The following is a 21,363-nucleotide window of genomic DNA, read 5'->3' on the forward strand; positions in this document are numbered from 1 at the left end:
TTCATCTCTTACCATTCATGTAACCAATTAAGAATACTAAACTAACAGTAAACGTGAATAATCACAGATCTTATCATACTTTTAAGGTAAAATATAAAAAGGAGAGACCCCAAATATATCTAAAGAAAAAAATATATAATATCTTTTGAGCTTTAAGCAAACAGAAACATCACTACTGCGCATGTTTAATAGATCATCCAAACTTGAATGGTCTTTATATAGTGAATTACTGAATTTTACCTACAAAATCAAATGAGTTTATATAAATTGCATATGGCATACCTTCCTTTTGCTTTTCATCAAGCTATTAAATATTAGCTTCATCTTACTCATGAAAAAAAAAAATCATGCTTACCGCTACGATTGTTTATTAGTTACACATTGATAACAGTGGAAGCCTTATCAGAAACATGAAAAGACACATAACAAGACAACAAAATCCTACTTTTGATTTTAGAAATCAGTAATCCTTCCTAACACTGAGTTTAAAAGTACCATCAGGATCAAAAAACAATAAATTTTAACTGAATAAATTAACTGATTGTCATATTTCTACTTTTTCTTCCGCTGTTGTGTGACTTGTTGCACAACTGTCGTTGTATACCTCGTCTGACTAATTCCAGTCAATAAAAACAATAAAAACACGGAGAACAGAATACAAACCTGAAAACACATACATAAGAATGTCAGAAAACATAACTTGAAATTTGATCTCAAGGATATGGAATAACTTTATTTTGCTGCATTTAAGATTTTACTGTTTCCCGATACAGCATTTTCCTCTACTTCAGCAGTGACATTCCTCACCGCACAAGCATCAACATTCCAGGAAGAACGACTATTTCATTATTTTCATGTCTGTAGAATCATCTGGATATTACGGTTCTACCAGGCACAAATTTTTGTTTTCTTTCTTGTCTGACTATCAATACAGTTTTTCAAACATTTTCGCCACAATTTTTCTTACGGATGAGTACTTTCCAGAAGTTTCAAATTCAATCCTCCAAACATATAAAATAAAACTTGCTATTTTCCTTAACTAATGTTACCAATTTTAACTATTCCGATGATTTTTCACCAACTATGAAATATGAATATTCTAGATTCTGAACACTTACTTATCTCCTTCATAATCTGAGGTGAAATGATTTTCTTTCAAGACCCTCGCAAAATAAACTACAACTTGTTTGAGAAGGAATTAAACTAACCGTTATGGCAACTCGATGAATAGTAGCCGAAGCAATGACAGCAATAGCTAGACATAAGAAGACTTCGGTAAGCCCAACTTTCACCTGCTCACCGATTGAAGACATTTGAAAATTTGACAAAGCTGTGAGCAAAAACACAAAAATTAAGGAACCCAAAGCACCAGCAGTTAATGTTCCTACTTTGGAAGCCGCTAAATCATTCTGAAAAAACAACAAAGGTCAGCTTAATTGATGGAATCAAACAAATGCAATATCAGTAAGTAAATAGAAAGAACTCCACAAGAGTAATCTATGCCTATTCTTGCTGATGATCCATAAAACATAAGCTTTAAGGATAAGTATCAATCAGCGAAACAAAACATATTATATCATAAAAACCAAGATATATTTCAGATATATTTAACTGCAGTTTCACATACTCAATTGGCAGAAATCATTTTTTACCAACATCTATAGACAAAAATTATACCAGAATAAAAATACTTACTTTCATAATTTGGCCAATCCCAATTATAATAATGGCAATGAGAAAAGCGACTATAGCACTAGTCGAATGACTTGCCATTTAACCTGGAAGTGTTCTTACGTGAAGCTTGACAATTTCATTATGATTTTAAGTAATCAGATATAAGCAAATCTTCACACTAACTTCCTATAACTTCTTATTTTAATTTTTAACAACACTGTAAAACTTTTCCTGCAACAACAATAGAAAAAAGTATGAAAATATATGAAAATTCGAAAATTTGAAAATATATGAAAAGATAACACTCAAAGTGTGCAAGACTGTAATAACAACATAAAATTTCGTTTATGATTAATTGCATAATTTATTAATTTGAACAATTTTACTACAATTTTACTTCTAATAAATCATCTTATCCTTAAACTCTCTCTCCCTCCCTCCCTCTCCTCATCTAATTTATCATTCTTTCCTCATTTATAATTTCCTTACTAAAAAAAAGAATCTTTGTACTAAAGAAGTTATTTTACTAAAAAAACAAAGAAAAGAAAGAAATGCAAGAATAAAACAAATAAAATGTTTAATCTCAGCAACATTTTCTCAATCTCCAGCTCTATACTATCTCAAAAACATCATCAATCTCTGCACTCTCCTCAGCAACCATTATCACTTACCTAACACCAAGTTCATAGCGTCGTTGCGTTATGCGTTTCCACCACGTCATTGCCTCTTTCACCCGATCAAATTTCGATGGATCACTCTGACATTCCGCTAGATTTAATGCCAATGAAACTCGTACATCCCGTCTTTCTTGCTTAATATTATTTCACATTTAGTTTCATTACATAGGTTTTTTTTCCTTTTTAATATTTTATAAGAAAAAAAGAAAAAAACATAGCTAAATATAGCTAACACTCACTCAACTTATTTATTTTTTGCAACATTTATTCAATTATTAATCTAATTACTAAAGTTAAATGTTCCAAAATACACAACGAATATAAATAAAAAATGCATAATAGTTATGTTGAAAATAAAAAGTAATCTTATGCTCATTTGTAATGTCGATCACCTAATTTTATATATAAATATGTGAGTTTTGTTAAGTATTAAGTTATTATATATAAATAAACTTCAATTTATCAAACTAGTTCTGCTATCATTGCAATTATTTATGTTATTTTGAATTAAAAATCTTTTCCTAGTACATCACTTTTTTTTCATCACCTGACAATTACCATTACTCTAATTATTACTATTATTATTACTGATTATTATTATATTATATTAATAATAATAATATTTAATAATAACATTACCATTATCGTTCCTATTCTTGTTAATATTGTCATCATTATCATCACCATTAACATTTCCATTATCAACACCATTGCCATTTTTATTATCATCACTATCACCACCACCATCATCATCATCATCATTGTTATCATCATTATTATTACCACCATCGTCGTCATCATCGTTATCAATGTTATAATTATGGAATAACACTGTCATTCTTGTCGTTATCTCTGTTGCAATTGTCATTATTGTTTGCAGTGAGAAATTCGACAAATGTATGATTAGCTTTAGGATAAGAGAGCAGAAAAAAGATGGCAATTTAGAAGAAATTATGCAATCAGATAGTTTTTGAGGAACTCTTCATTCTTTCAATAAAGTGACAGCCATATATACAAATGATAAATCTTTCACATTAATCGACTATATGCATTTCACTCTAAATACTTCTTCAATCATTCATTTGGGAATGTAATAGATATAAAGTAGTACACACACACACACACATACACACACACACACACACACACACACACACACATACACACACACACACACACACACACACACATACACACACACAATAGCATGTGGGAAGTAAATTTTTAACTTTATCAAACCTTTAGCATGAAATTTCATTAGGAATACTTTTGAAATATGAATAAATTAATTCGCTGCAAATGATTTGATATATTAATTTTATTGGATTATTTGCTGTGATATTTTAATAATGAATAGAGAATTTTCGAAATTTGTCTTTTTCTATTATAAATGATTGTGAAAAAGGAATGAGAAAGAAATAGGAAAAGGAGGAAAAATGAAATAGAAGAAAAGTAATGAATGATTGAGATTTACAAATGTTACAACAATATAGATAAGATAGTAGGATAAAAATAATTGAAAAAGCACTATCATTTTCATAATTCAATTAAAATGTTAACTTGATTTTCATAATTTAGTTTAAAAAAATTAGTATTTTTTTTATGATTTAGTTAAAAAAAGTTAGTATCAATTTCATAATTGAATTTAATATGATAAGAGTTAGATGTTAAGATTAAGATGATATCAAATTACAGTAAGCAATGAATGGAATAACATAATTTTGTTAATGCTGAAATGAAAATAAGAAGAATTGATGATATATGATACTTTGATAACCTAATAAATGCTATGAAAATTGTATTCATTTATCATGTTGCATATTTTGATGTGAAGATTGACAATAATAGATTGCAATATAGATAAGTTATAATTAAACAAATATAATATCGTAATTGCAGTACTTTATAGATTACTGTAATAACTTATACTAATTTTATGCTTCATTTAATTTATATGTATATATCAAAAAGAAAAAAAGAAATCATTTTTTTTCTCCCTTTTTTGTATGCTTAGTAATGATTGAGTATTTATTTAAGTATTCAAGTAGTAAAATACTCTCTTATTTCATTATTACTCATATATTAGCATGTCAAAATAATTACACACTAATCCGTTTCATTTTCATTTCTAATATAATTGTTTTACAAAAATTTAGTACATTTTAAATGTTTTTGAAATTGATTAACAATCTACGAATTATGATTATTAAATTAAATCCAAATGATAATTTTCTATGGATTAATTAAATTATTTTAGCCAAATGATAAGTTTCTATGGATCAATTAAATTATTTTTAATTTCAGGAAGAAATGATTAATTTTAATTCATTTACTGATAAAAATACAGGAGCAGATATGAGAATCATTTTATCCATGCAGGACTATTTCGTTATTGAAAAGTTACACAAGATGATAAAATTAAATATATCAGTAGTTTTTTTTTTCTTTTTTTTTTTTTTAACTTCAGTAATGTCATAATTATAAAAATTAATAATGATAGCAATGTTATCATATTAATATTATCACTATCTTATAACTATATGTACATATATATATCGAGTAATAAATATTATCGCATAATTATAATGTTAATGAGAAATGCCAATAATAGAGTTATAATAATTAGAAAATTGCATTGGAAAATTTCTCAAAAATACGATAATTTATGGAAGCAAATTTTCAGGATGAAACGAATAGGCCTAATGCTCCTACGGGATTTGATATGTAGATAAATCATCCTAGATGAACAATAATAGTTTTGATCGTTTTAAACGGTTTCTTCGTCCAAAGGGAGAAACGAAGAGGAATCTATCAATTATAATATGTGGAAACAATAATACATCCTTTATGTTTAGCCAAAGTTAAACAACATTTCCCGTGGGATAGAGAAGAAGTTGATTATTTCATAATAAGAATGGATAAAAGAAAAGCCTTTAAAAGGCTTGTGAATGCCTTCGGTGAAGATTGAGTTTGCAACCGATGGATAAGTATAGTTTAGGGAGTAAGTTTATGAAGAGAAGAATTGAATAAAATTTAGAAATTGATAAAAAAAAAAAACAGGATAGATTTGTGTTTTAAAAGATATGCAGGAAAAGAATTGCTTTAAAAAAATAGGAAATGAAAGAAAGGGAGAGAGAGAGAGAGAGTAAAAGAAAAGTTTTAGAAATTTTAAAAGGAATTATAATGAGTGTGAAAAAAGGAATGAATTGAAAAAGAGAAAAAAAAAGAATATGTAATGAAAAAATTTAAGGAAAAAAAAAGCGAAAGATAAGAGAAAATGGAATGAAAATGAAACAAAAAAAAAGGAGAAAGAAAAGAAAAAAACGAAAAAAGTAGACTGAATTTATAAAGTGTAAAACTTTTTGATTTGGGAATTGAATAATTAAAATTGTAGCTGCTAATATATGTGCTTTTAAAAGAAAAACAAATAACTTTGTCCCTCTGCATTATTTGCTGCAATCATTTTAAATTTTTGAATAATTTAAACACATAGCCAAAAAAAAAAACAACTTTCATTAAAAAAATATTTGAAAGGAAATTTGAAAAATTGTATTTTAATATCTGGAAAATCTACTTTAACTTATCGTATAAATCGATACTGGAACTGAAAGTGAAATTTTTCATCAGTATAAGGTTACCTATTTTCTATTGGTCAGCAAATCAATAAGACTGACTAAATATTAAGTTGTTAATTAGTAGATGTTTATCTACAAATAATTGTTAATTAGTAGATGTTTATCTACAAATAATGGTAATTTAGAATACTAATATTAGTCAAATGCTCAGCGTTAAAATAATTAATGAATTTATCATGAATAAATTTTAAATTTCCAGATTATTTTCCAATGAAGGTATGTTTTGTTTAAAAATCTATGGTAGAAATCTATCCGGTGGATAGATAATCTTATGATAAGCGCTTTACTCCATCCGTTATTTTGATAATTTAGTAATTAATAACAATAATAATAATATTTAATGATAATAGCAATAATAATGATAATGATGATAATAATGATAATAATAATAATAATAATAATATAGGTGGAAGGGGCGGAGAGGAGTGTTTTTTAAGTCTAAAATCAATGATTAATAAATGATTAGATACAGTAATCATTATTAGCAAAAAAAAGAGAAATTTATTTTAATTCATATATGTGGATATTTTCATATGAGAAAATTTATTTTTTTTTTAAACGAATGATAAATTTCATAAGTTTTATTCACATGAAAAAAAAAAAGGAAAAACATTCACTTCCAAACATACAGTAAGAAAGTGAATAGTATATAATAGTAGTACTACATATGGTAGCAAAGATACAGTACCCAATTGATGACCTTATGACCTTAATATATATATATATCAGGTATTTGAATCCTAGTAATTCATTATTTGTAAAAAAAAAATTTCTTTCATCTATTGTACACCATTCAATAATTTTTCACTCCACTCATTTATAAATTTTTCCCTACATTATTTTTTTTTCTAATTTTAATTTCAAATTTAAAATACCTAAAAATTATATATTATTAATGAATAATTAGAATAGTTGAAATATTTGTTGATTATCTCTTAATGATATGCTTAATGAAAATCAATGCTATTAATTTAAAATATAAAGAAATGTAACTATAAATTATTAATATAATATATAATGAAACAAAAATAAATGATCAAAAAAAAAAGAAAAAACGAAAAAAACGAAAAAAATGGGAAATGTCAAATATTCTATAATCTATAAAATTAAAACAAAAATTAAAAAAATTTAAAATGAAATCACAAATTAATTATTGATGAGGGTATGTTTGCTTCTCGATTATATCATCAGATGATAATGATAATGATTGTTGTGGTGATGGCGGTAATGAAGGTGGCGTAGTTTCACGTATTGTTATACCAGCTGGTTGCGTAATTGGAAATAATGGAAGCATAAATGGTGACATACTTTTACAGGCCTAAAAAAAAACAAAACAAAAAATTATATTTAATTTTTTTTTCTTAAGTTTCAAGCAAATAATTTCATATGATATAATCATTAAATTTAATAATTAATTTGGCATAATTCCTTTTTTTTAATTTGAATAAATATGAATAATGTTTTCGTTTCTTCGTTTTAACTTTAGAATAAATTTATTTACTTGTACACGAGGATATTTTGCATTTGGTCGTCTACCACGTGGTACCCTTGAAGCAGCTAGTAAACTATCAATAGAAAATGTATTTTTTGGCAATGTAATATTTTCGTTATTTTTTGCCTGGAATTAAAAAATTTTTTATTAATTTGAAAAAAAAAAAAAATAGCACAAAAATAAAAGACCAATGAAAAGAGAACGAAAAGAGAAGAATTAAAACTAAATGTATATTTTTTTAACATACTTCATTTTCTTTAGTTTCACTAGTGGTACCAGATTTTATGTTTCCGTCAGTATCACGTATTAAATTTGATGCACGTTGGGCACCTTTTCTTAATTGCTCTTTCTTACGCCATTTAGCACGTCGATTTTGAAACCAAACCTTAAATTTTTTTTTTTTGGAAGATTTTGAAGTCAAATCTTAGAGTGAATTTTATATTCTTTATCACTAATTTTTTGCCATATCAGATGTTATCAGGTAATTTCAAAAAATAAAAAAAAAATGTCCACACTAAAAAGTATACATTTTTCTTTTAATATTTCACTATTACGTGAAAAATTATCTTAGACAATTTATACGTAAAATATATTTTTTTAGTATTTTTCTTATTTTATGCACACTATTACCATAAAAGGAAAAAAATAATAATAATAAGTAAATTTAAATGTCATTATAAAATTGTACTATAAAATTTTAAAATGAAAAATGAAAAAGAAAATAAAAATTAAATATTAGATAGTGAAAATAATTGTGAAAATTACATATATCATTTTTGCATGAAATTAACATTAATGATAGAAAATAAAAAAGAGAAGTAAAAGAGGAAGAGAGAGAGAGGCAGAGAAAGAAAGAGAGAGAGAGAGAAAGGGTAGTAGAAAAAGAGAAAAAGGAAGAAACAAAGAAAAAGCAATAAAATAAAGCTTAAATTGCTTTATTGGCTTAGTTAAATATAACAAAAAATGAAGATGTAATCAAATTAGTTACATTTTTCTTTTTTTTTTGAAATTTAATGGGTTATTCACATTAAAGCATTCAATGTTTTTTTTTTTCTCTTCTCTCTCTCTCTCTCTTCCCCTTCCCTCTTACTTCTCTCTCCCTCTCTTCCCCTTCCCTCTTACTTCTCTCTACCTCTCTTCCCCTTCCCTCTTACTTCTCTCTCTCTCTCTCTCTTTTATAAATCAATTGTTAAAGTAATGATTTTTTTTATTTAAAATTTTTTTTTTTCTCTTTCTTCGTTTTACAATGTTATCTTTTCATTTATTTACTCTTTCTAATCTAATTCCACTAACATAGCTTTTTCTTATCTTCGCAACAATCATTTTTTTTCTTTTTTTTTTTTTTTTTCCTTAGCTTTTTTTACTACTATATTTGATAATTTTAGAAAACGAAATTTATGGAAGAAGCAAAAGAGGAAAATAAAAAAAAAGGAATGAAAAAGAATAAATTGACCATATAATAATTAGTAAATAAAATTGATTGGTATGTTTTGATTTTATCATTTTTTTTTCCCATTTTATTATTTGTGTGTTTTTTTTATGATTTAAAAAAAAAAAAAAGGAACAATATCGAAATTAAATTAAATTAAATAAGAGAAAATGAAATGATGAAGTGATGATTTGTCAATTACCGTAATTTACGGGCAATAGAAAAGTTTTTCGCTGACAATGTCAGAGGATTACGGTAGATTGAATGAATTATAGTTGTATGGAAAATGAATTAAGATTGAGAAAGATAAATGAGATAAAAAAAAAAAAAGTTTTTTTTCTTTTTTTAAATAGCAAAAAATTGTATATAAATTACATTGAAATTATTCATTTTCAATCATTACAACAGAAGCAATAATAATAATAATAATAATAATAATAATAATAATAATAACAGTATTAATAATAATAATAATGATATGAAAACAAACAACAGTAATAATAATCACTATAACATTAATCTTGAATTTACTAAAAAATTATGATAGTTTGATAAAGTTTAGGAAAAATGAAAAATATTTATTTTAGTAAATATGATCGATGATTATAATGAATGCAATTGATAACAATAACAATTATGATTTATATTATGATAAGTTTTAAAATTTGATTTGTATAATGATTTGTATAACATTTCGAATATGCCAGTGGCAATAATTTATGATAATTATAATTAATCATAATTATTCCAATTAAGTGCTAACAAAATAAACAAATAATTTGCAGCAATTTATCGAGTGTATTTTCAAATGGTTTTCTTCATTTCGTCTTAATTCAACAATTTAAAAACTTTTTACTATAAATTTTGATGCCATTTTTTTTTAGACTTTTATTATCAAGGGAATTAGTTTAATTATCTGTTCATTTTTATTTCTGATTATGGAAGATGAATTAATAGCATTTGTAATTAATAGCTGATCATATCTAAGTTTAATTTATGCTAGAAGCTTGTTTATATTGACTTAATATTGCATAAAATTATGAAATAAAAAATATTGCAAATTTTATGAATAACAATTTACAACATTAGGAAATCAACAAAGTAAAAGAAGTTAGGTTATATTTATAAAAATAAAACTATTATTTTTTTTTTCATCATTTTTTTAAAATAATCGAAAATTTCATTTTTCAATTTAAATATTATTTATTTGAAAAATAAACAAATTCAATCTCTTCTTCTTCTCTTTTTTCTTTCACTTTTTTTTCCTTTCTCTTCTCTCTCTCTCTCTCTCTCCCTCTCTCTGTAATTTTCTTCTACTTTTTACGTATCAAAAAATATTCCTTCGTAATAAGAAAAAAAAAAAAGAAAAAATAGAAATTTTTAGAGAGACAAATTTATGGATGCAACAATTTTCTAAATTTAATTAAATACAAAAAATATTATTAAATTATAAATTTTTTAATGCAATATTTTGAAATTATATGTCATATTGACAATTAAAGTTAAAACATTAAAAAATTTTTTCCACAAGCAAGTAAAAAGAAAAAAAGTCAATATTTTAAAAATAATTTTTTAAATTAGTAATTTTTGTATAGCTAACTTACCTGAACACGTGATTCAAGAAGATCTAAACGTAACGCTAGTGCTTCACGCATAAATACATCCGGATAATGGCTAGCTTCAAATGCATTTTCCAATTCTTCCAATTGCCAACCCGTAAAATTTGTCCTTGTACGTCGTCTTTTACATTCTAATTTATCATTACCTAAGATAATTAATTTAATTAATTAATTAATTAATTTCAATAAAAATCCTAGTACAATTTAGCTCTTCTAATTATAATTTTTACTGATAATAAAGCTATTTGTGGTTATCATATATTTTCAAAAATTTCGAATGTTTTAAAAAATGTTTCAAGTTTACAATGATTTATTTATATATTATAAATGAACTGGACCCGTTCATTTTTTTTTAACAATTCATATTTTATCAACCGGATTCGTCTTTTAAGAACTTTCAATATCTATTTATATAGATATATCATTAAAGAGATATCTATGACATATTATCAACCAAATGACTTTTTTCATCAATTCTTAACAATTTTCTAAATATATCATTAAAAAAAATATATATATATATATCTGATATATTACACTATCTACCGGATCTATTTTTTTTTCTTCAGTTTTTATCATTAATCGATATCATGAGAAACATATTTATGAACATAACACATCATTAACTAGATCCGTTTTTTTTTCTTTCTAAAAAAATTGTTAATTAATAGTAATAATTTCTACCAAAGTTATATTGATATCATTTAATCAATTAGTAGTGACAGTATTTTAATTTTTGCAAAAATTATCATTTAATCAATTAGCAGTAATACTATTTTAATTTCTACCAAAGTTATATTGATATCATTTAATTACCAGAGTTATATTGATATCATTTAATCAGTTGGTGATAATACTATTTTAATTTCTATAAAAGTTGAATTGATATTATTTAATCATATCACCTCTTCTAGAATCTTTACAATCAGCGCCTTCCAGTAAAGCGCTAAGATGTAATTGTTGTGAATGCTGTGATGATGTCTCATTAGCATCTTGATCCATTACTGAACGATTTATTATTGTTGTCGTATCAGGTGTTGTTGATCGTGATGATGCTATTTCTGATTCATTTGATGATGTTGGCTGTTGAGCTGTTGATAAATCTACTAAAATTCAAAAAGAAAATTTATTATTTGAATATAAATTAATTTATATATTATTATATTAAATGTATATTATATTTTAAATGATATTATCATAAATTAGCATAAATATTTTAACAAATATAAAAATTTAAAATGCAAATAAATGTACAAAAATATATAAATTATAAGTTACATTTCTATTACTGAAAAAAAAAGGAAATTAACTGTTTTTTTTTTCTTTTTTAGTTATATTTTCTTTCATTGTTAATCAATTAGCATAACGATGAATTTTAGCAAAAATATTTTAGTAATTATAAAAAAAGAATAAGTCATATTTTTATTACTTAAAACAATGCAATTGCTTTTTATTGATATTTTATTAACTTTAAATTAATTTTTCTTTTAAATTTAATTAATAACAAATATAATTATAAATTTAAATAAAAAATTTACCAAAAAAAAAAAAAAAAAAGAAAGAAATGACTAATTATACATACTTCCTTTAACAAGTTGTTGTTGCATTTTCCAACATTCCTTCCAAAATTGTTGCATACCAATGGTTGTAAACATTGGAAAATTTTCTTAAATTATAATTTCATTTTTATTTTTGCCTTTTTTTCTTTTAAATCTTTCAACGATGAATTTTTTTTCTTTTTAATTAGAAAATTTTACAATCTTTTTTGAGAAATTAAAATATAATTAAATATATTTAATACATTATAATTATCAAAAATGTTATTTCGGTAGTTATCATCTGATAACCGTTGTGATAATCAATTGAGTAGTACTGTAGTAATACTTGAATGTTAAGAGTGATAATTAGTAATAAGAATTGCAAATAGTTTTGAAGAGTTAAAAAATTTTTGTTTAAAAATTGATTTAGGCAAAAAAAAAAAACTTTTTTTTTTGTTAAGTATTTTTTTAAAAAAAAAAGCAATTTTTATTAAATATTCTGGAAAGATAGAACCGACTGAATAAACTCAAATAAATCAAACTTCTCAATTTTACGTCAAAAGGAAAAAGATAAAAGAGTGTATGTAAATCGAAAAAAAAAGTAAATTTTTCGAATTAAAACGAATTGCATTGCATTATTATCAGAAAAGATAAAAATTGAAAAATAAATTTTAGTACTTAAAAAAAAAAAAGTTTTCATAAACATAGTTTAATTTTAATTAGATTTTGTATAAAAGATTCAAATTATGATTTAAATCAAAAAATTTTGTTCACAAAAAAAAAAAAAAAAAAAAAAATAAATACAAAGTGGAAAATTTTCATACAACTAAATAGCAACATGAAAATTTTTTAGCATAATTAATAAGTTTGTTAAGAAATAAGAAATTTACTTAACTTCAAAATTGTAACTTTTTGAAAAATCTAAAAATAAAATCTAAACATTTGTTAACAAAATGTTAATTATTTGTTCAAATATTGTCAATTATATTTGATCTAATAAATCTAAAATTTATTATATATTGATCTAAAAATTCAAAATTATTATATATTAAAACATATCAAATTAAATTATTTGTTCAATAAAACAAATTAAAAAAAAGACAGAGCGAGAGAGAGAGAGAGAATTGAAAGTTTTAAATTAAAAATTAATGCAATTATAAATGAAATAGTTTGTAAAAAAAAAATTAATAAATTCTTTATTTTATTAATTTAAATCACATATAAATATATTTATAAGCAATAATCGAATAGCATAGCTTAGCTCTTAGCTTTTAATCATAAAACTTAAAACTAAAAAATCTTTTTGCAATGAATGAATGAGCTAAAAAGATTTGTTAACTTTAAAAGTTAGCTTTAACATTTTAAGCTAAAAGAGAGAAAGGAGTGAAATTTATCCAATCAGCAAAAAGCAACCAATGAAATTGGAGGCGGTGTTTGTACTGCAACACCAATCCCAACCAAACAAATTGATTAAGCTTTTTTCTATTTCTTTCTACCGGAAGAAGTAAGTAAAAAGAAAAAAAAAAACGGATTGAATAATCATAAAAGGAATTAAAATGAATAGAAAAAAGAAAATTAAATTAAATTAAAAAAAATTAAATTAGAAATTATTAAAAATTAAAAACAGCGGCAACAAAAGCTTTATTAAAATTTACAGAGTTAACAAATAATAGTAATAATATTATAACAAACAAAATAATTAGTTAAAAGGATATGAAATGAAATAAAAATTTTTATTGAAATTTAATGACAATAATATTATTATATTGAATAAAATAACGATTAGTTAGTGTAAAAATTTATACGTTTAATATAATAAGCATAATTATATTATACATTTTAATAAAAAAATTAATAAATTAAAATTTGAAACCAAAAAAAGAAAAAGAAAAAATACTTTCTCAACAAATGTTTTAATAGTTGAAGAAGAATTTAGTAATCAAAAGTTCCTAAACTTAATAATAGTCAAATTTTCTAGCAATTTATAATCAAAGATTATTTGGAAGTAAAATCTTAAAATAAAAAAAAAGAAATTTTAATTTAATTTCAAATGTAGAAATTCAACTAAACGCTAATTTTAAATGATAATTTTAAAATTCTAATCCAACAATATATATATAATCGTGAAAATTTTTTCTTCTGGAATATGAAATTAATTTAAAGATGTTATATAAATAAAATTTTGAAAATAACATAAAATTAAATTCAATAATTTTGAAATTTTTTTTTTTGTAAATTAATTGGTATTTACTGTAGAAAAATAATTGAAATTAAACAAAAAAAGAAGAAGGAAAACTGTTAGTTAACGAATATATAAATGAATGTGAAATTAAAAAAAATTGACAATAAAATGGAATTTAAAAAAAAAAGAAAAATTGAGAAAGAAAGAAAGGAAAAATATTAGGGAATAATATTAGGAATCGGAGGGATTTTAAGAAAAAATGATAAAAGGGAGAGGTAAGGAAAATGGAAGAAGCAGAGAATGAAAATAAAAGTGAGGGAGAAAATATTAAGGAATAATATTAGAAATAGGAGGGATTTTGAGGGAAAATGATAAAGAAATAAGAGAGATTTGAGAAATGATAAAGAGAAGAGGTAAGAAAAATGAAAGAGGCAGAGAATAAAAATGAAAGTGAGGGAGAGGGAAAATAGAAGAGGAAGAGAATAAAAATGAAAGTAAGGGAGAAGGAAAATGGAAGAGAAAGAGGTTAAAATGCTAATTCATGCATACAAATATTTATTTATGACAAATAGATTGTTTTCTTTTTTATTTAAAAAAGTTAAGCAAAAGAAAAAAAAAACAGTATTTTATCAGAATTTCCATTCTTTTTTTTTTTTTTTTTTTTGTTCATTTAAATCTAAAATTAAAGAAATAAAATAATAAAAAAAGTTTTTTTTTTTTCATTTTAATTTAAAATTTTTATAATACATAATGTAAATTTTGATAAATTATTCTAAAATAGCAAACAAATAGAGATATAATAAGAATTAATTTCCTTTTTTCTTGTCTTTTTTTTTTAATTTTCTTTTATATATATATATTTTTTTTTTGAACGATATAATACATAATTTATGAAGAGAGAGAGAGAGGGAGAGAGGAAAAGAGAGGCATGACAGGTTTTAATTTAAATTTGAAAATAAAGCAAAAAAAAAAAAAGTGAGGAAAATTCCATTATATGTTCTATTCATACAGTAGGAAAAGGAAATGAAAAAAAAATTGATTATTTATTAAAGATAATAAGAATGAGAGATAAAGTTTCAGTTTTTTTTTTTTTTTGTTCTTATATCTTATCACTGATAAGATATCATTTGATAAAATTATCATTGATAAAATAAAATATTATGCAAGAAGGAAAGGAAATAAAAAAATAATGAAAAAATGACAATAATAATGATTACAATAATTAATACTAATAACAATAATAAATTTTTTCAAAAATTTAAAACTTTTTTTTCTTTCAAAAAAAATTTCGAGATTTTAAACATTATAATTAATTTAAAAATAGATAAAAAAAAAGCACGAAAGAAAGAGATAGAGAAAGAGAGAGAGAGAGAGAAAGAGAGAGAGGGAAGAGAATGAATATAAGTGTTTTTGTGATTGATTAAAAACGATTAAAATTTAATCATACAAAAATTATTCCATCGATTAATGCTCAAATAACAGAAGGGATTAATCTTTCTTTAGACTAAGATTTATGACAGATCATTTAATGATATGCAAATAATATTCTTTCTCTCTCTCTCTCTCCCTTTCTCTTTCCCTCTCTCTCTCTTTCATTCAAATCATTTTTGATTGACTTAATTAATGAATGAACCTGTCGATAATTGGTGAATGCGGGATGCAAGCTAAGAATTGAAAAATAAAAATAACAAAAAAAGAAGGAAAAGAAAGGGAAAGAGAAAGAGAGAAAGAGAGAGAGAGAGAGACAATTGATCATTTACATAGCTTAAGAAAGCACAAAGCCATAATAAATTCATTGAATTAACATTAATTTAATCATGAATTAATTTCATTTCATTTCAATTTCATCCATCAAAAATAAAATTATATAAAAATGCATTTGAACATATGCATGTGTCTGTGTCTGTGTGTGTATGTGTATGTGTGTGTGTGTGTGTGTGTGTGTGTGTGTGTGTGTGTCTGTTTAATTTAACGATAACAATAAGAATTAGTATTTGTAGAATTTGACAGCTCTTTTAAATGATTAATTAATTAATATCAATCTAATCCTTCTCGATATTCTCTTATTTCATTTAATTTATTTCCAAAATATATGCAAATTAAAAAGAAAAAAAAAAAAACGAAATTTGTAATTGTTTTTTTTTTTTTTGTTTTATTCCTTTATGTCACTTTTTTTTTTCTTTACAATTTTTCTTTTCAGTTTTTTTTTTTTTTTTTTTTGCTCCTCTTTTAGTAAAATTTATCAATTTTAATGAAAATGAAGGCAAGAATAAACGAGACGAGAAAAAAACTATGATAAAAATGTGGAAGGAATAATAAATATGATTAAGGCTTTTTGTTTTTGTTTTTTTATTTTTCATAAATAGAAATTATTTAGTGAATAGCGAAAATAAACAAACAAACAAACAAACAAAAAAAAAAAAAGAGAAAAAAAGAAAAGAAAGAAAAGGAAGAAAAGAAAAACGATAAGAATGAATTGAAATGTTAATTTAAATTTCATTTCTTTCTTTTTTATTTATTTGGATTTGCTAATAGCAGTGTCAAAATTTTATGGTAAAATTTTAGTGTCATTTAATTCAATCATTGTATGATTGTTAATTAGAATGAATTGAATTCGTAATGAGTTTTGTAAATTGATTAATTGTCTATGAATGTATGTTCGAAAAAAAAAGACAAAAAAAGATGGTTAAAATGAAAATATTTCATTAGTGAATTATATTTAATACATTCTTAAAAGGATAATAAATATATAAAAGAATTAATTTTTAATTTTTCTTTTTGTTTGTTTGTTTTGTTTTTTATCATTGTTTAACATTTTAATTTTCATTTTTATTTTATTTCAAAAAAAAAAAAGAAACATATAATAATGATAATAATATTATAAACATAAACAAAAAATAGAAAAAAAAAAATAAAAACAATATTATAATATCATTGTCATCATCATTTGACATCCTTTTTGTTGTTTAAATCTTTTTTATTTTAATTTTTTTTTTTTTTTTTTAAATATGACAAAATAAAAGTGAAAATATTGCGAGAGAGAGAGAAAGGGAGAGAAAGGAAGAACAAGAGTAAAAAAGAGTTGAGAAAATTTAAAAAAAAGAAAGAGAAAAGGAAAGTAGAAAAAGAGACAAAGAGAGAGAGAGGGAGAGAGGGAGAAAAAAGAAGGGAAAAAGAAAAAAGATAAGAAGAATTTGCATGAATCATTTAACCTCAACAAATGAATGCCATCCAAATATTTATATATATATATATTTGAGCTTTATTTGATATGAAGGGAAAGGGTTGAAATTACATTTTTGAAGATTTGAAATTTGATGAAATAAGCTATTCCATTCATTTCTTCTTTTTCTCTATACTTTTAGTGATGTAAAATATAATAAACGTTTATTATCATTATCATTATTACTACTATTATTATTATCATTATTATTATTATTGTTATTATCATTGTTATTACTATTATTATTGTTTTTATTATTATTATCAGTATTTTTGTTTAGCACAACGATACAATTTATCACAAATAAAAAAAAAAATTATTTTTTTTTTTTGCAAATTATCAATGTTACAAAAAAAAAAGAAGAAAAAGAAAAGAGAAGAAAATAATACAAATTTTAGTTAATTAAGTCAAAAACAAAGGAAGCAAAAGGCAAAAATATACAATGATGATAATATACAGTAGTGATAAGTTTAAAAATATCATTTTTATCACTGCGACGCTTAATTGTTTTTATCTAATAATTATTAGCAAAAAAAAAATTCACAACAATTAAAATATTATTATGATCATTTATAATGAAAAAAATAAATAAATAAAAATTAATTCAAATACAACATTATTAGTATTAATTACTAATCATACTATCATTACAATTTAATAAGGTGAAATGACAGATTTGCTTTACATAAGTTAAAAACAGTTTAAATCTCATTATTAATGCATATGATGCAATAAATCAAGCATTATTCTTGATGGATCAGTTCAATTGAGGATTTTGAGTTAAGCAATTCATCATGTTTGATCTGAAAATATTCAATTAATCAAATCATAATTGATTCATCGAAGCATCTAAAAAAAAATAATAATACTTCATAAAAAAAACAAAAATTTGAAATAAAATTAAAATTTAAAAAAAAAAAATGGTAGTTACATAATTTTTTTCCCGAAAAAAAAATTTATCTGGAAAATACAATAATCAAAGTTGATGGAAGAAAGCTGATTTTAATAAAATGTGAAAAAAATAGAAGGAGGAAAACAGGGGAGAAAGAGAGAGAGAGAGAGAGGGAGAGAGAGAATGAGAAAATTTTTTCATATTTTTATATAAATTTTTGTTTTCTTAAATTATTTTAATATTTTAGCTTCCTTCATTCACATTTTCTTTCTTTACTCTCGCGTATTCTTTGCTTTTTTCCCTCACATTTTTTTTCTCTAATTTACATATTTCTATTTCTTTAATTTTTTTAAAGTTTTATTTGTGTCTCAAAATTAAGAGAAACAATAAAAGACAGATCAATTGTTAAATTTATTTCAAGTTTCTTTTCTTTTTTTTTTAACAAATTGTATAACTAACATTTTACGATGAATTGTATGATAAGAGAAGAAATAGAAAATGAGGAATGAAATAAAATGCCCTTACTGCCAATCAAATATGGAAGATGAAATTGAATCAATTTGTTTTGAAAAAAAAAAAAAAAACATTCAAGCAATTTGAGAAATTTGATTCCAAATGAATAATGATCAGTGGTGGTAGGTGAATAGATTAGATAGATAGATAGATAGATAGATAGATAGATAGATAGATAGATAGATAGATAGATAGATAGATAGATAGATAGATAGATAGATAGATAGATAGATAGATAGATATCATATATCTACAAGAAATATAAACGATTTGAATGAGATAAGAATGAAAGAAAATGAAATGAAAAGCTTTTAATTAATTGACAATTTTAATTTTTTGTTATTCTAATATTATATTCTATTATTTCCTATTTTTTTTCAGAATTTCGGTCATTCATTCTGAGTGAAAAAATGTTTATATGATTATTTATTTATTTTTCCTGTTTTTCTTCTCTTTTTTTGAAATTATATTTAATGAATGATGTTAGATGAATGGAAGTTAACAATAAAAATTGAGCATTTTACAAATAACAATTGAAAAAAAAAAATGAAAATGAGCAATTTTAAACGAGCAAAAAAAGATTCCCAGTTGGTTTAGACGATCAGTTGAGCAAACAAGTTGACGTTGCTTAGATAATTGCAATTTATAAAAACAAACATATAAAATTAAAGTAGTGAAATGCCACGTAAATGACGTACGTAAGGAAAAACGAAGAACTTTGCTGCATTAATTAACAAAAATAGTTTTTGGTACTCCTTTAATAAATCAGCTTTTGAAGCACTAATAAATATTTCTATGTAAACTAACCTAAATTCTCGAGGGGTATTTCTGGACGATGATTTATTGAAATAATAGTACACAGGCAAATAACATTGTTTAGCCAATTAACACATAATGAAGAGTTAATGTCACCTGGGAATTATATTTTGCTAAGTGTACGATCAGTTTCCTTCCGTCATTTTGATAAATTGTGAGATGAATTGAATGAAAAAGCATTCTGACAAATCATTGCAAATAAAAATTTGATAGCATAATTTTGAATTAGAAATACTTTTGAAATTAGATTATTTTAAAGAATGGAAACATTTAAAGAAGAGAAATTTAAAATTACACGAATGTCATTAATATTAAAATAAGCCATACAAATAATTCATTAAACTCGGTTAGTGGATTGTTTGTAATATTTAAATCCATCTAAATTAGATTTATTTAAATTTGAAAGTTTTCCAGCCAAAAACAAAATCAAAAATCTGCTCTGCAAATTAAATTTAAGCTTTTAATATGTTAGTTTATAAAAAAATAAAATGAAATAATATTTCTAAAGATAACGATTGATTAACTATTCTGTAAAAATACGATAAATTAAAATGATCCACTCAGATCTTACAGAAAAAAACTAATGCATCATTTCTCGTTGAAATTCTCAAACTATAGTTATAGTCATCATATAAATTATAAATTGTATAATTATAATTGTAATATAATGCTAAATTACTATTTTATAGTTATTGAGCATTTTATAATCATTTTATAATCATATAATTAAAATCACTGACAATTATTTCTTTATAATTTTTTCTTTTTTTGTTTTAATCATTTAATATGAAAGATTTATCAATGCTATGAAAAGATTAATTTAACAATAAATAAAAAAAAAGAGGAAACATTGTATTATATGAATGATCTATTTGTACAAATATTGCTTAATATGAAATATAAAATAATACTTATCGAAATAAAAAGAAATAATAATACTTAAAATGATACTTTAGTATTTCACATAATTTTTTATGCTAATATATAATAGTTTATTTATGAAATTATTAGTAAACAAAAAAAAAAAAAAAAAAATATTTATTCATTTCATAATAAAAAAATGGCACTTTTTACTTCATAATTAAAAAAAAAATTAACAAACATTGTTAAATTTATTTAAAGTTTATATCGCATCACATTATCTGTTGTTTACAATATAAATTTGGTATGATATTTAATTTATGATTAACATTTACATAATTAATTCTCCTTTTTTCTTTTACCTTTTTATCTTTTCAAACAATTCTAAGAATTGCAAATCAAATATCGTAATTTGTAATTGCTTTTATTGTAATTGTAATTGCTCTTATCAATTTCATATATTACAAAAATCATTTATATTTGATTGTTTGATATTCTCTGATATTTTAATTATTCTAAATTCTTCCGTATTTAATTATTTCAAATTCTTTTGTGCTTAACTGCTTTAAATTTGTTTACAGTTGATTTTTTTAGGAAAATTTTATAATTTTAATTATTTAAAATATTTCATCTGTTCCCATGAATTGACTGAATGAAGAAAAGAAAATTTTTTCTAAAAACTAAAAAGAATAATCGATTTTTTTTTTCTTTTGTTTTTTGCTTTTTTTTTTTACTTCTTAAAAATGATGAATTAGTTTTTGTAATGTTGCAACTCTTTTTTTTTTCATCGTTAAAAAAATACAAATTTTGAG

General features: G+C 22.9%; 3 protein-coding genes across 3 annotated transcripts; all 3 read right to left on the reverse strand.

Moving 5' to 3' along the window:
- Nucleotides 1-552: 552 nt before the first annotated feature.
- On the reverse strand, nucleotides 553-1,701 carry Bm9387 (keratinocyte associated protein 2, putative; the record flags this gene model as incomplete). The annotated part of the gene is made up of 3 exons (XM_001893057.2): nucleotides 553-663; nucleotides 1,209-1,409; nucleotides 1,696-1,701. 3 exons carry the CDS (start codon nucleotides 1,699-1,701, stop codon nucleotides 553-555), a joined length of 318 nt encoding a protein of 105 aa, XP_001893092.2.
- A 52-nt stretch (nucleotides 1,702-1,753) lies between these two features.
- Nucleotides 1,754-3,152, reverse strand: Bm9388 (lysine decarboxylase, putative; the record flags this gene model as incomplete). The annotated part of the gene is made up of 3 exons (XM_043077986.1): nucleotides 1,754-1,778; nucleotides 2,346-2,485; nucleotides 2,991-3,152. The coding sequence occupies 3 exons, from the start codon at nucleotides 3,150-3,152 to the stop codon at nucleotides 1,754-1,756; spliced, it is 327 nt and encodes a 108-aa protein (XP_042933920.1).
- A 3,984-nt stretch (nucleotides 3,153-7,136) lies between these two features.
- Bma-unc-4 (Homeobox protein unc-4-like) lies at nucleotides 7,137-12,181 on the reverse strand (the record flags this gene model as incomplete). Its single annotated transcript, XM_043077987.1, has 6 exons — nucleotides 7,137-7,304; nucleotides 7,488-7,604; nucleotides 7,726-7,863; nucleotides 10,512-10,672; nucleotides 11,432-11,632; nucleotides 12,109-12,181. The coding sequence occupies 6 exons, from the start codon at nucleotides 12,179-12,181 to the stop codon at nucleotides 7,137-7,139; spliced, it is 858 nt and encodes a 285-aa protein (XP_042933921.1).
- Between the last annotated feature and the right edge of the window lie 9,182 nt (nucleotides 12,182-21,363).

The sequence above is a fragment of the Brugia malayi genome, assembly GCF_000002995.4.
Source record: "Brugia malayi strain FR3 genome assembly, contig: Bm_v4_Chr2_contig_001, whole genome shotgun sequence".
Taxonomy (NCBI): domain Eukaryota; kingdom Metazoa; phylum Nematoda; class Chromadorea; order Rhabditida; family Onchocercidae; genus Brugia; species Brugia malayi.